The sequence below is a fragment of the Amblyomma americanum genome, chromosome 9 (genome assembly GCF_052857255.1).
Source record: "Amblyomma americanum isolate KBUSLIRL-KWMA chromosome 9, ASM5285725v1, whole genome shotgun sequence".
Lineage (NCBI taxonomy): Eukaryota > Metazoa > Arthropoda > Arachnida > Ixodida > Ixodidae > Amblyomma > Amblyomma americanum.
In genome coordinates this window covers 31471116-31484911 of record NC_135505.1, presented here as the reverse complement: position 1 = coordinate 31484911, position 13796 = coordinate 31471116, and the positions used below count along the sequence as shown (strand labels likewise).

Genomic DNA, 13796 nt, shown 5'->3' with positions numbered 1-13796 from the left:
TTGTTGGCTCATTGATCGTTTTTCTTGATTAGGTCTAACCACTAATCTGTGCTTATTCGGCAGAGCGATACATAGGAACGGTGACTAAATGACTAGAGATATAGAAGCTTCCTGAAAGATTCGGGCTGCAAAGTCTGCTAACGTATTTCCTCATCTTCATCTTGAACAGAAGTGGCATGCTTTGGGGGTCTGGTGTGGTTATGTGCACCCATTAAATATTTCTGCTCTTCTTTTCGAGTTTCTAGATCCAAGGCTTCGCTAATCATTTTTTTTTCAAGTTGCTAGCTCCTGCAGAAGATGTGACAACTGAGCCAGTTGGTGCATCATGGGCGCGGTAGAAAACAGCGCAACGACGACGGGCACGTACGAAGAAAGGCGACGTACAAGCGCTGACTAACATCTGCAGTTTATTGAAAAAACACAGGTATTAATACACTCCAAACACAACCAGGATACATGCTTCTCCGAAAACAAATCTAATCATAAGCATCGAGACACTAATCTCACAATCATGCAGAAGCACCGAAGCTGTGCTTACACATGTTTCACCACTCATGTGGATGTGACATGCGCTTGTCCGTCTTTTTTCTTCGTACGTGTCCGTCGTCGCTGCGCTGTTTTTTACCACGTCCTTGCTAGCTCTTGCAACGCTCTTTCTTCTTGTCACCTTTTCACTGCAATCTCTGCGCACCAATCGCAATTTATTTCAAACTCTTCCACGTGTCTTCTCGTGCTCTACAAAGAATCACAAAGCAGGACGCGTAGTTTTTGTGCATTCGGTCCCTGGTCTATTGTTTACTATTTTTAAACATTTTAAACAAACTCGGAAAACAGCACCTTATGCTCACTAGAAGCCTACCTCAATTTCACAGAAAGGAGCTCGCAATTATAAAAGGACTAAATAAAGCTTTGGATAATATTATTTCAGAAGATTCCCATTTCTTTTGCATGCCTAATGTACCCGCCGCTCTGGCAAAGCTGTCAAGGTGCAGCTCCGCTCCGAAAGCAAGCAAAGGTGCCTTTGTGCGGTAATATCCACATGTTATTATCCACGCTGATATCAAGGAGCCGTTTGTTGCTCAAGATGTTATATGTGAATTGAAATTTGTGGTTTTCTTTGCAGATGAATCTGAAACCTGCTTTAGCAAGACACAACGCGATCAAGAATGTGCCAGAAAATGCTTTTCCTTTTTTCCCTGTTGATTCTCACTGTAAGTAGTCGTTGCGCACTTCGTATCATGTCAAGCTACTCCGCGTGCAGCATAATTCGCGACGTAGAACAGCATTTCATTGAAGTGCTTATTTTGCGCACAAATACAAATATAAAGTCCCGGGTATAAATTTACGGATCACGCTTGGGCGATCAAACTTTTGTTACGGTTTACACGACAAAAATTAGGAAATACTTTACATATATCTTAGCACACGGCACTGATGCGTTTGCGCATCATTTAAATAAGCCATCATTCCTTTTGTGCGTAAAGAGTGAGAAAATTTTCAATGCCTGTGAGTGCTCAATCATAGTTTTGTCGCCCCTGTACCTTCAAACGATGCAACTTTTCAGAAGAGATTGCTGTCGAGGCCTCTCCATCAAACAATGGTGCCAGCGAAGACGCTGTTCTCAAGAGCAGTTGCAAATTACACTGTACGACTAGCGACAATGCGCACACTACTATCAATACTACTATCATATCGCATATGAACTGCCATTTAAAAGTATCTTGTTTTGACGGTGCTCTTTCTAGACGTAATGCTTAGTTATAATATCAATTCTTGGTTCTGTTAATGTCCGGTGCAAGCTTGCTTGCTTGAATATTCTTCTCTCCATATTACGGCCTGCTGTAAAGTTGGCTTTTCGTGCATTGTAGCGATTTAAATTGCCATTGTTAATGTTGCAAACTTTAGAAGGCGCCATTCCAGGATTGACACGTTTTCGGCCCTGCGTAAGGGCACTATGCAACGGGATTGTAATAAACTAATATACATTATTTCCTGAAGCTGTCCCACAGTATCTTCAGAGGTGCAACAGGTTTGATAAAAGATGCGCACGTGGAATATCCCAGCTGTGTATCCTCTCGGTTAAGACCATACTGAGCAAGTTAAAGAATAAATGTGCTGTATAAATATATCTGAAAACTCATTCATTACCACAGCAGTCCATGATGGGAATAAATTGTCGGAGGAGTTAATGGCAGCCCCGTCATTTTCTTTTGGAAATGCTTTGGCTTTTGCCTTGCAATGGACGTAGTCAGGCTGATGATGACGATGTCCTTTGTTAAAATAATATTTCTGTAACATCTATGCGTTTTGGCTTGCTGTGAAATTTCAAAACGCAATTTTCATGTTCGAGCGACATTGTATATTCCCGTTTGTAGTTAACGGCACTGTATGTTTTAGTTTTAATACAGTGTGCTGGCTGTATGACAATCTAATTTTACCTTGCCTGCTTGTGTTTTTTACTCTCTCTTAGTACTCATTTCTTCGCGAATTAGGATGTGTTGTACTGTATATTTTCTTCATATTGTTTTTGCTAGTGTGTTCTAATTCCTTGTTCGATATGGTGCATCATCTCAATGAAAATCTATTTTCCTCTTGTATCTCCCCTAGAATAATGTCCGCAAAGGGCGCTATAGGTATGTAATAAATAAATAAACAATAAATAATATAAAACTCCTATTGAACGTTCTAATATTGTTGTTGCTACTATAATCGTGTACGCATCTCAAGCACTGGTACCTAATTTACACCGGCTGCTGACCGATCGCACATTTACTCCATGTTAAGTCCTGCGGTTCTTCTCCGTGTTTATTATCACATGCTGAACTTTGTTTCCTGGCAGCGAATATTGAGTTTACGGTATGCTATAGAAATTTACTGATTTCTCTTTTGCATAATTTTTAAGTTTCTGTGAGACATTTTCAGTCAGTTTATGTTCAATTCGGCATCAAGGACGCAAACGTAGGTTGTTTCGGCGTTGGTGGCAAAGCTTTTGATACATAGCGACCAACCCTTGATGGCGAGAATTGCTAGAATACTCAACCACACACAGCTCACATACCTCTAATATTGTTGTCTTTGTAGTAGCATAATAAATGTATCCAATAAACAAACCATTTATGCGATTGGCGTCTACTAAGTTAAGAGACATGGAACAGCCAAAATTCTGACCTACTCAGGGAGGCATCGCCCCCCTTAGGACGTTTCACACTTATCATTCTTTCCACTTTTTGAAATCTATTATTTTGGTGGAAAAGTTTTCGAAATACTGCCCCTTACACATGCCGTCTCTTTATCACATTTAATAGTCATGATAAACATATAATACTCTAAATGCGCACTGCTCACAGCTCAATAAGTTAGTACTAGCGGCTGCTGAGTTCGTACTCTCTCTGTGTCGAACCAACCTACTGCAGTGTCGAGAACACTTTGAAAGCAGGAGTTTTGACGTGCGCCCGAGCATAAGAAGGCATTCGTTAAGCGCAGCCATGCCTGTCATTGACGACAGTGCGTCTTCAATAGCGGCGACAGGCGAAGAAGGTGGACGACGAAGCTGCGACAGGTTGGAAGACAACGCTATGCGAAGTGAAGACAAACGGCACCTTAAAGTACCCAGGGCAGCGTAAATGTGACTTAAAATCTTCAGGCCAGCGCTGAGGCCGCAGATAGAGAAGTCATCAGCGCCATTCTGCTAATTCACAGCTACACGCACAGGCTGCGCCCAATATCGGTGCTACAGAGACGACCGGTATAGTGCCATCGTGTGACCCTTTATCCCCCAGTTCCCCAACGGTCAACGTGTGAATCCGACGTGCGCATGACATAGCACAGGCAAACCATTGGACTGACAGAGTGACCCTCTGCGCCAAAAAAACCTTGCTAAAATGTAACACAGAAGTAAAGCGCGCCTTCCGTGCTTCTCGGGTATGGAACAGCCCCAACAAGAAATAGAAGAAGGTCATCACAAGTAGTGTGAGCCCATTGATTGATAACATTATGAGAAACTCTCAAAAGCCGGCAGTGTTTATCAAAGACTTGCACTGAAAACCTTATAACAGCGCAATGGTGATTACGGAGTCACGGCGACAGTGCACGAATCTACGACACTTCGTAGGACCTGCATGAGTACCTTAAAACTCCTCGGAGAAAATCGACAACATTGGCTGCAAACTTTCCGTGTTAAGGAGTGCCACAGATACTTCTCGTGTTCTCCGCTGACTTGAACACCCATTACAGCAGCAGCTAATAAGTTGGGTTGCCCTAGAATAGCAGCTTCGAACGCAAAGACCGCTCTTCACAGGCGAAGAAGAAGACGCTGTCAAAGCGAAGAGTAGGTGTAATCTATTTTAATTCCAGTGTGTATGGCCATCTTGTTCTGAACTGCTCGGCACCGCCGTGGATTGTGCGTGTCAAGGTCATCAGGGGAGGGGGTGACAAGGAAGAGTGATCCGAACCAAAAATAGTATGCGAGCCATGCTTCGCTCAGAATGCCATGGGATTTCATTTCCGAGCCTCGAAACCGGGAAATGAAAAGTACTTGATGGTAACGAAAGTCAACGCCTACGACATGCGAGCTTACGACAATCTCCATTGCCTAAGTGTACCTTTAAGGAAAGACGGTGTGGGATGAATTGTAATCTCTTGCACAGAGTTATCCAAGTCTTTCACAACGGCAGTTAGGGGTCTGAATTTGTGATATTCACTGGGTAAACGGACCTCACTCTGACGGTCGACCGGGCTACAGCTGGCGTGCCCTCGCTAGTCGGGGCCAATGCTTCAGAGTGTGCAGTTCTGATTGTGGGTCAACTTTTCGACGGGCAACCGCGCATCACGAATGCGAGGTGATGGAACACTCTGTTAGTTTTGAGGAACACAAGCACGTCGAAGAATGATATGGCACGCTGCATTTAGTTGTAACCTCCGAGCACATAAAGCAGTCTGTCTGCCTGGTGGGCAGAACAACAGTGGTGACCCCTTCCTTTACGTCACAGAGATGTCTTCGTGGGCTTTCATCCCAAGTGCCAAAAAGGCTGGAAGCATTACCATACCAATCTATGTGCTCGGAATTGACAAGGCCAGCAAGCCATTTTGAAGAGTTCACATTGGTCACCTTTTGTTTTTTATTCGAAAGCATCCGGCAATGCCAATTGATTGTTGTCTTTTACCCCTTCATCCCGTTCATGTTGATGGATGTGGTTCGCAGCACATTAGCTGGACTAGTGGCGCATTTTCCATACGATATACCGAGAATCTTCTTATCGACTACTCTTAACACTCATAAGGGGAGTGAGTTTTCAAGAGGCAAATTAAATATACAATCGGATGATAACCGCGGCTGTTACAAAGAACTGAGATGCGGATTGATATACTGAGGCACGTCCTGTATAAATGCTCTTATGTGCATATTGCTTGAGGCATTCATGCGGAACTATGGCCCCACAGATGTCAAAGGGCAGATTCGGGTTCTGATTCGGTTGTCGCCCAGTGTCGCAAAGTGTGGCGCTAGGATCTGTACCCAGCCTCTCTACATGGCAAGGCGAAGAGAAGTAGGAAGTTCGGTGAGCTTTCTTTCATGCAGCTTCGAAGTTCATGGCATTTGCAGATAATGTGGGAAGCGGTACCTGACTTCGGCATCGACGGCATATTTCTTCATAGGGATCATTGTCGTAAAGCTTGTGTCTTAATGGGGTCAGCGCAGTGTCTATTTCGAAGCAGCAGACCAGAGTCGGCGTGCCCTTGGGCATCTTCCTCGGCATGGACAGAATAGGGCGCGCCTCCTTATCGCCGCGTACCTATCGTTCACCAAGTAGGTGCTGAAGTGGCCTGCTGCACCGCTTCTTCCTGATTTCTTTAAAGGCAGGTGGATCCAAAGGTCAGGCGCTCGTGAACGTCTTATGTGTCCTGCCTTTTGTCCCTGGTGGGTGTTTTTGTGCTCCCTTCTTCAGAAAAGGTGCTAAGGGAAAGGACGGAAATTCTACGTTACCTGAGGCGATGTGGGACATGCCTAAAACGCTACGTTATGGACGTAATGAACGTTATGGTCATCGTCCTGAATTAAAGTCGAATATCTGTTTTGAAGCGATATTCTGAGTTTTTCTACTTTCCCTCTAATTGTTAACACCTTAACAGTTTACCGCCTAACCAGTTTCTTCCCTCCCCTCTTGAAGTCTAGGTTAATTGAAGACCTGGCTACCCTGTAGTCGCTACAACCCACCTTTGAGAGGACTTTCATATCCTGCATGATGCCAGGGGGAGCACATAGTGCGAAGTCGCATTTTCAGCCTACCATTGGAGCTTTTCAAAGTCCATTTCCTGTTGCCTCTTTGGTCGTGATTATGAAGAACAGTGCAGGAGAGGAATGTTTAGCACCTAGCAATAAGTCCCTTCCCCTTAGAGCAGAAAAAAGTCTTCTGTTACGGTCTGGAAACTGACGTATCGAAGGCACCTATGTTCCCTAGTTCCTTAGTTTAGAATCAGGGCCATGTTTATAATCACTACATATAGTTTGTTGTATAGAGAAATTAGAGGATAAACTGCAACGAAAGTCATATGAGGGAAGAAACAAAACAGATAATGATTAGAATATACATGTAGAGTGCAAACGCTAGGCGTAGTTAAGCGAGAGACGAGTTTGCTAGGGTCACAATCACCAAATTAGTACCACGAAGAAGACCACGATAAGCGGGAGGTGACGCCGAATGGAGCGCTCGCGCATGCCAGGCTAGGCGTTAAGCTTGCGCTCCTAGCTGTGGAAGATGGCGACGATTTTACTATGTTCTGAACCTCCCGATTAGTGGTTTCGCAGTAAAAGACAATATCCTGTATGCATTTCTGTGCGCTCTAATTCGTCTCTTCCAATTTCTTACGACTGCTTTTGCAGCCTATACCCACTTTCATCTCACACGCTATCAAGGGAATTGTAACACAACTGCTTAGCTTGAGGACTATTATGTTTCGGCCATGGGCAACTCCGCCATGTTAAAGAACTAATTGTTCTGAGCTGCGCACACAACCGAAGACCATAGTTCTACCCATGGCAGGGCGAACTTTCTCCTGTGAGCACATAGCTTTTTTCTTAAGCTATCTACCATTCAGCCACGGAACCTACACTCCCCACATTTTTTGGTATGGATGAGCAGGTGAACTGAAGAGAATATGCGCGCATCTCCGAGCGGCAGCTTTTGATTACTTGAGTAGAGGCAGGTGGCCAAATATGGGAATTCGAACGCGGCCTTGACAAAAAGACAGAAAGAATTTCGTCAAAAATGGTAAAGTTACATATTGTGCCTCTGATTTCCCATATCTTTTGGCATGCTTTGAGAAAGTGCCTTCGCGGTATAGGTTATCAGTGTAAAGTACATGCGTGCTCTCTGCGTTCGTAAACTCTTTTGTATCGTTCTTGCTACTGTATCAGTAATTAGGCTCAGAATGGATGGTGTCAGGTGGTGCCTTAGTGCATATTTAACATCGTATACTGGCCTGCACCTCCGACATTAATCCACCGAACTAACAAATCTTGCTCCGGATGTGCCATGTAGGTTCATGCATCTGATGAACCCCGGCCGTTTTACCTGTTCGGACATATGGCAAACAGCTTGGAAGAGGTGGATGATTTCTTGCAACAAGGTGTTAACGCTTTAGAGGCTGACTTCACCTTTGCATCGAACGGAACCGCACTTAAGTTGTACCACGGCCCTCTCTGTGACTGTGGTCGTGACTGTAAGAAATCCACTGAAGTTACGGCCTATCTTTCTTACTTGAGGAACTCCGTCAACGAAGGTAAGTCCTTGAGGAGACACGAAATCTCTTGAAAGGAGCACGTGATTCATAAAAGAAAGAAAGAAAAGCCAGGTGAACACTGTCGCTTCCCCGAGTGTCTTTAATGCACCATGAGGATTGCTCATACCAGTGGCTAAGAGGAAATCGCAGGTTTTAGCACATAATCTCCACAATATCAATTTTGAAGTTAGTACACTTCGGTCGCGAAGCGAATAACTTCTGACAACACCTTTCGCATAGAACGTAGCCAGGACTGTCTAATCCTGCAAAAGGTGCTCATGTACAAAGGAAGCCAAGTAGGTAGTTCACATGGCTTTCTAGATTAAGCTGTTTATGTCATTTCTCGACACTGCACGAGGTCACAGAATGCTAAGGCGGATTTCGACGGCAGTGTTAATTTAAAAATGAAAAGCTGCCGCGTCATGTGCTATGTTAGTCCTCCTTGGAGGCACCCGGAGGTTAACTCCATATAATTCTGTTTTCTTACTAACAACCGGTCGTTTCCCTGTTTTGGTGACAGTGATGTTATTCGGTAGAAAGATACGCGTTTATTTCGGGGAAAATGTGATTTCGCGTTATTACTTCATTACCAGAAATATGCTTGTTGGGCGAGTTGTTGAATCATGATGGTAAAACAGCGTGTTACAGGATGAAACAAAGATAGAACGTATGACAATACTAGCGCTAACTATCAACTGTTTTCTAGACATCGGCACGTATCAATACGTATAGGAGTCGCTAGCATGAAATAGAAGGGAGCAATCAGGTCCACCGATATACAGTTCATTCCTTGCATCGATCTAGAACCGCGAGCTATTTTCCAAGTGCCTGCACACCTGCTGCCTGCACGCGCAGTATTCGTAGCCTCTATAATCTCCCAAATTTAACAAGAACTTTATTTGGTTCTTAGATCCGAGACAATTGCATCTGTTGGGGTTATGATACCCGTGCAAAAAAAGAAAGCAACTGCCAGCGCTAAAAGCGCATTTTAAGCTGGTATATTGGGCTATTATCAAGTACTGCTGACAGACCTGCTAAAATGTCCATTCCAGCGCATGATTCAAGAATGTTTTGCATTGCAGAGACATCTGTCTTATACTGGGTAGCCTGAACCTCTATGGCTAAAGACATGCTCCAAAAAAATGAAAAAAGCAGAATGATGAGACATACACTAAGATACAAGGGGGCATCAAGATGGCAGGAAAGTAGCTGCGGTCCCTTATATTCATGAGACCTCCCGCAGCGTAAATAAATTCGGAAACGAGCAAGCGTTGAAGTGATGTATTCTGCACGTATCAAATTGTCCGTGCTCTGTAAAGGCCAAATCCGTGCGCTAGCAAAAAAGAAAAAAGAGGACGTAAAGCTGGACATGAAAAACGAATTGACACTTGTGATGAGGGTATTGTTTACTGTGTGCTGTCGTCTTGTGGCCATAAGTATATTCGGCAGAGAGGTAGACGTGTAAACAGCAGGGTAGTGAACACCAGTGCATTATTATAAGAACAGAGTCACCTAAGTTAGCACTCTCGTCAGTGAGGGACACGATCAGGTAACAGGGACGTCCAAGGTAATGCGTTCTCTTTTTTGAGTGGAGTCAAATTGCCTTTTCCTCAAAGACAAGAATGTTAGAAAGATTATGGAGGCTATGAACACTGCTCTTGCTGGCAACAGGTGTGTGAGCGTGGTATCACTCGCATCACCAGGACAAGAAGTGGCGTTTCTAAATCGATGGCAACCAGAGAAAGGCGGAGTTGCATTAGTTGACCAGATTGCTCCATTCTATTTCAAGATGGCGGTGCCTACATGTATTTGTACCTAAGAACAGCAAGAAATAAAAAGGTCAGCACTCATGTCTTCGTGCGTCTTTCTTGTTCTGTGTTGTTACGCGCTATTCTGCCATCACTTTTTACCGCTACTGAACTCAAAACTTCTGATGTCGCAAAAAGATGTCCGTGGTCACCACTTGGCCTAACACCAGAGATCCATAAATCAATTACTCATTCTTCATCATTCTTTACTTGTGAAAAACAGCCTCTAGTTAAGATGCCTGCATTTTTTCTAATCTATTCTGCCTTACTTATCAGTAAAAGCATTTTGCTCTGTTTTTGCTTCCATTATGTGAACGTTAATCTATCAATACAGGCGAAATTAAGCTGTCTCAATGCTTGTCGCGAACTTCAGGTCATTGAAAGAACTCAGAGCCCCGCCACTATGGCGCCATTTTATGCGTCCTTTAGCGTCCTTTCTCTCCCCTCCCTCACTGACGTGAGCATTGAATTGCGACAGGCACTGCTGATTTGCCTTCTCCCTATAATTCGCGTTCTTGCGTATCGCAAAAAAAATAAAAAAATCCTTCTTATTCACGTTTTTCGTGTCGTTCTTTAAAAGTGTTGCTACGCGATTTAAAAGCAGGCGTCTACTGAACAATGCATATTTGATGGCTCTACGTGGTCACCATGTTGACCAGCCATGAAGTTCGACTACTTCGACTTCGTGCGGCAGGCGAAATCTATTTCGGCCTCCTGATCACGCTGGCAACTGCAACTCATTATTCTTGGTGTGATATCGTACGCTCGCATTCAAGGGAATATAGTTACCGCTACTTTGGCGTGCCAGGAGCGCTATGCTTTTACTAGAAAATAGTTAAGGTAGTACGCAATTCTTGGCAGCGGCGAAAATTAGTTGAGTATTCACAGCTTTGTCGCGACGCTTATTCGTCGCAAGCAACGTCGGGAAAACAAAAACAAAGCGGCAGCAAAAAAAGATCTCTCACTCTAATTTATATCAGCAACAAAACTGCACTGACAATTTAAAAAAGCTTCCATCTTGGCACTTTCATTTTTTTTACTTGACCTTAAAGGAGGAAAGTACGCGGACAAGATGCTGCTCTTTTACGCTGACACCAAGACTAGCGACCTCTCCGGAGACAGCGTGTACCAAGCTGGAGTCAGCATGGCCAACAACCTGATGAGTTACCTTTGGAACAATGGTAAGCGGCTCTTTGTATCCAGTAGTGTGGGATACTGTCTGCATTTTTGCTTGGAACTTGCGAGATTTTGAAAACAAGATAATTAGCTCCTCGTTTAACGAACACAATGGTCGCACTCAAGGAAGTTGTACGCAACACAGAAGGAGAAGCTTAAGAACCTGTTCGACATTCAGCACCCCTGGGTGTTTGCACATGCAAACGTAAATATCTACTGAAGATCTTTTTGCTGAATTGCAAAAGAAGAACTGTCATAAACAAATTGAAATACAGCTGCGGCAGCGTGCCGCCTACCGCGCAGAGTGGACTGGGTGCCGCGAGTTCTAAGGGGAGCACGTCCAAGCCGTCATTTTCGTAGTCCTTGATGCTGCGGTGCCTCCATTCGCCCTTGTTCCTGTGCCTAAGCTGTGCACACAACAAAACGGTGGCAAGTTAGCTTTGCTTCGTTTTCGCTCGGTTTCACGCAGACCTTTCTATGGCGGGAAAGCCGATTTAGAGTGCTAGCGGTGGAAACAGAAGTACTACAGTAAGATCGTCAAGCCGGTTTCTGCGCACCCTTCGGCAGTGCGAAAACGAGAGCTTCGAGTGCGTCTTATTTTGCTGCTTCCTATGAGACAACCGAGCAGCTCATTGGCTCGTTGATCTGAACAGGGACATTTTTAGGCTGTAAAGCAGAACATTTATTGTTGGAAGGGCTACTTGGGCGATAAATACTACCAAGCTTTGTGCATATAGTGCATATAGCCTTTCAGGACTGTAACAATCTTATCAGTCCTACTTTGTAAAAATTTCCTTGTCGCCTTCGGCGAGAGCAGCTTTCGTGAATTGGTTCTTAACTGGTCTTTTGGGGAAAGGGAATGGCGCAGTATCTGTCTCATATATCGTTGGACACCTGAATCGCGCCGTAAGGGAAGGGATAAAGGAGGGAGCGAAAGAAGAAAGGAAGAGAGAGGTGCCGTAGTGGAAGGCTCCGGAATAATTTAGACCACCTGGAAATCTTTAACGTGCACTGACATCGCACAGCACACGGGCGCCTTACCGTTTTTCCTCCATAAAAACGCAGCCGCCGCGGTCGGGTTCGGACCTGGGAACCCGGGTTCGAACCCAGCTTTCGTGAAGAAATGCAAAAGAAGTCTCAACAGAATAGCATTTTTGTATTTCTGCTAAACGAAAATTTGTCCGCTCCTGCCGAGGTCAAACCTACAAAATCGCGCTAAACAGTCGGAAGCAAAAGCCTACTAAGAAAAGAAGTGCCTGGAATTCCGCTCGTTGGAGTAATGTCATTTCAATGGCTGCGCAGGGGCAGAAAGCGACGTGTTAGAGAGACAGAGACGTTAAGCGCAATCGACAATCTGTGATTTTATTCCAGAACAACGAAACGGAGAAAACTATTACACATAACTAACGACCGACGATAAGCGAAAAAACACAATAAACTGCAGGCAAACGCCACGATGGTTTCAAGAACCGAACAAACAAAGCGACCAATGGCTTCATCCTCTCCGCCCCCAACAGATGCACACGCTTAGGCGACACTCATGCTGGTCGTTTATCAGCGCGCAAAATATCTACTTCCCTCCGAGTGAGCGCAATGGACGAGGAGCTAACGTAATCACCTTTATTTAAATTCATGGCGAAGGCCTCAATATCCTGACGCGTTTTTCTATAATTTGAACGAGACGAAATTGCTGTGTTTTCAAAATATGGTCGACGCTTGTGTTTGTGGCAATGATTGGCCAAATTTCCAGGAGCCTGAAGGGAGCGACAGTTTCTTCTGTGCTCGAAAAGCCTTTCATATAGGCAGCCTCCAGTTTGTCCCACGTAGCACTTGCCGCTGCATAAAGCCACCACTGCAGAGCGTATACGCCACACCTTCCAACACATGTCAAAATTTTGGGCGCATCACTCGTGTCTTCTTGCATAGATCCCGTGAACTTTCGTAGCGAGAACGACCAGGTATTTCCGTTTATTGTTGAGCAAAAGCTGTCCGATCGCTTCCTTGTTGGGTGTAGCTTTTTACCATCGCCGTACGCTGCCGTAAACAAATCGATATCAGAAATCAAGGTTGTTGATAAAAGAAAGCTCGACAAGTCATTGCAACATTACGATTGACGATCTTTCCTTGCTGAAGTTCAAACAAGAAACCTGCACGGATCTGCGTGTAGCGTTCGCATGCAAAAGCGTGGTCGTTATAAAGTGAAGAAAGTCTGCATGCCCATGGATAAATGGAAATGTTCTATCCACGATAGCTGAAAAAATTAGCAGTGGCTTAGCTCGGCTATGCCAAGCATATGCGTAGCGTGAGCTGCGCTCAGCCGCTGCGCATCAGTTGCTGCTCAGGAGCAATTTCGCTCTCCCTCTCCATGGCTATACACAGTGGTAAACGCCCCGCTATATGTATACCCCCAATAATACCTCTGCGCATGCGCACAAAATGAGAGGCGCTTTCAAGCGGCTCCGGCGCAGCGTCAGACTTGCCTTCTGCGCAACAGAGGCGCACAGCTGCGCAGGCGCCGGCGCCAGTGCGTCTGCCGCGGCTATTTCACTCCTCTGGAATGCCCAAACCGGCGAGGCACACGCGGCGGCGGCGGCTCCGGCGCGCCAGCTGTTCGCCGTGTGACGTCACTGCTCCTCGCGCATGCGCAGCCCGGCTCTGCAGGATCCACGCGAAACTGCTCCACCTCGGCCAGTGTAGCTCACGCTACAAAAGAACTGTCTTGGGCGCGTTGTCGCCGTTCCCCTAAAAATCAGTATTCGTGCAGCTTATAAGATGGCTCGCAACAAAGTCACTGCTTTGCTTAGAGTTGGCAAACGAAAACACTTCAAAAGTAAATTTTCTGAATCTGTATATAGAGTGTCTAAGGCTTGGACTGTGGTTAACGAATTACGGGGCAGTCGTCAGAAAGGTGCGTATGAGGCCACTGCTAAGAATTTTGGACCACAATCTATAATGACAGCTGAACAATTCATTTCCTTTTTCTCGTCTGCCGCAAAAAGCTCCTCTCGTATTACGGCTAGTTATCTTGTGCCGCAA

General features: G+C 45.0%; 1 protein-coding gene across 3 annotated transcripts in view; it reads left to right on the top strand.

Annotated features, from left to right (window-relative positions):
• LOC144104008 (dermonecrotic toxin SPH-like) overlaps nt 1-13796 on the top strand; it is a 137568-nt gene that overhangs the window by 74567 nt on the left and 49205 nt on the right. For all 3 annotated transcript variants that reach the window (XM_077636790.1, XM_077636789.1, XM_077636788.1), the window contains exons 2-4: nt 1124-1211; nt 7536-7776; nt 10637-10765. In XM_077636790.1, the coding sequence (XP_077492916.1) occupies nt 1167-1211; nt 7536-7776; nt 10637-10765 (415 nt within the window). In that variant the 5' untranslated portion in view covers nt 1124-1166. The remainder of the gene's footprint in view (nt 1-1123; nt 1212-7535; nt 7777-10636; nt 10766-13796) is intronic.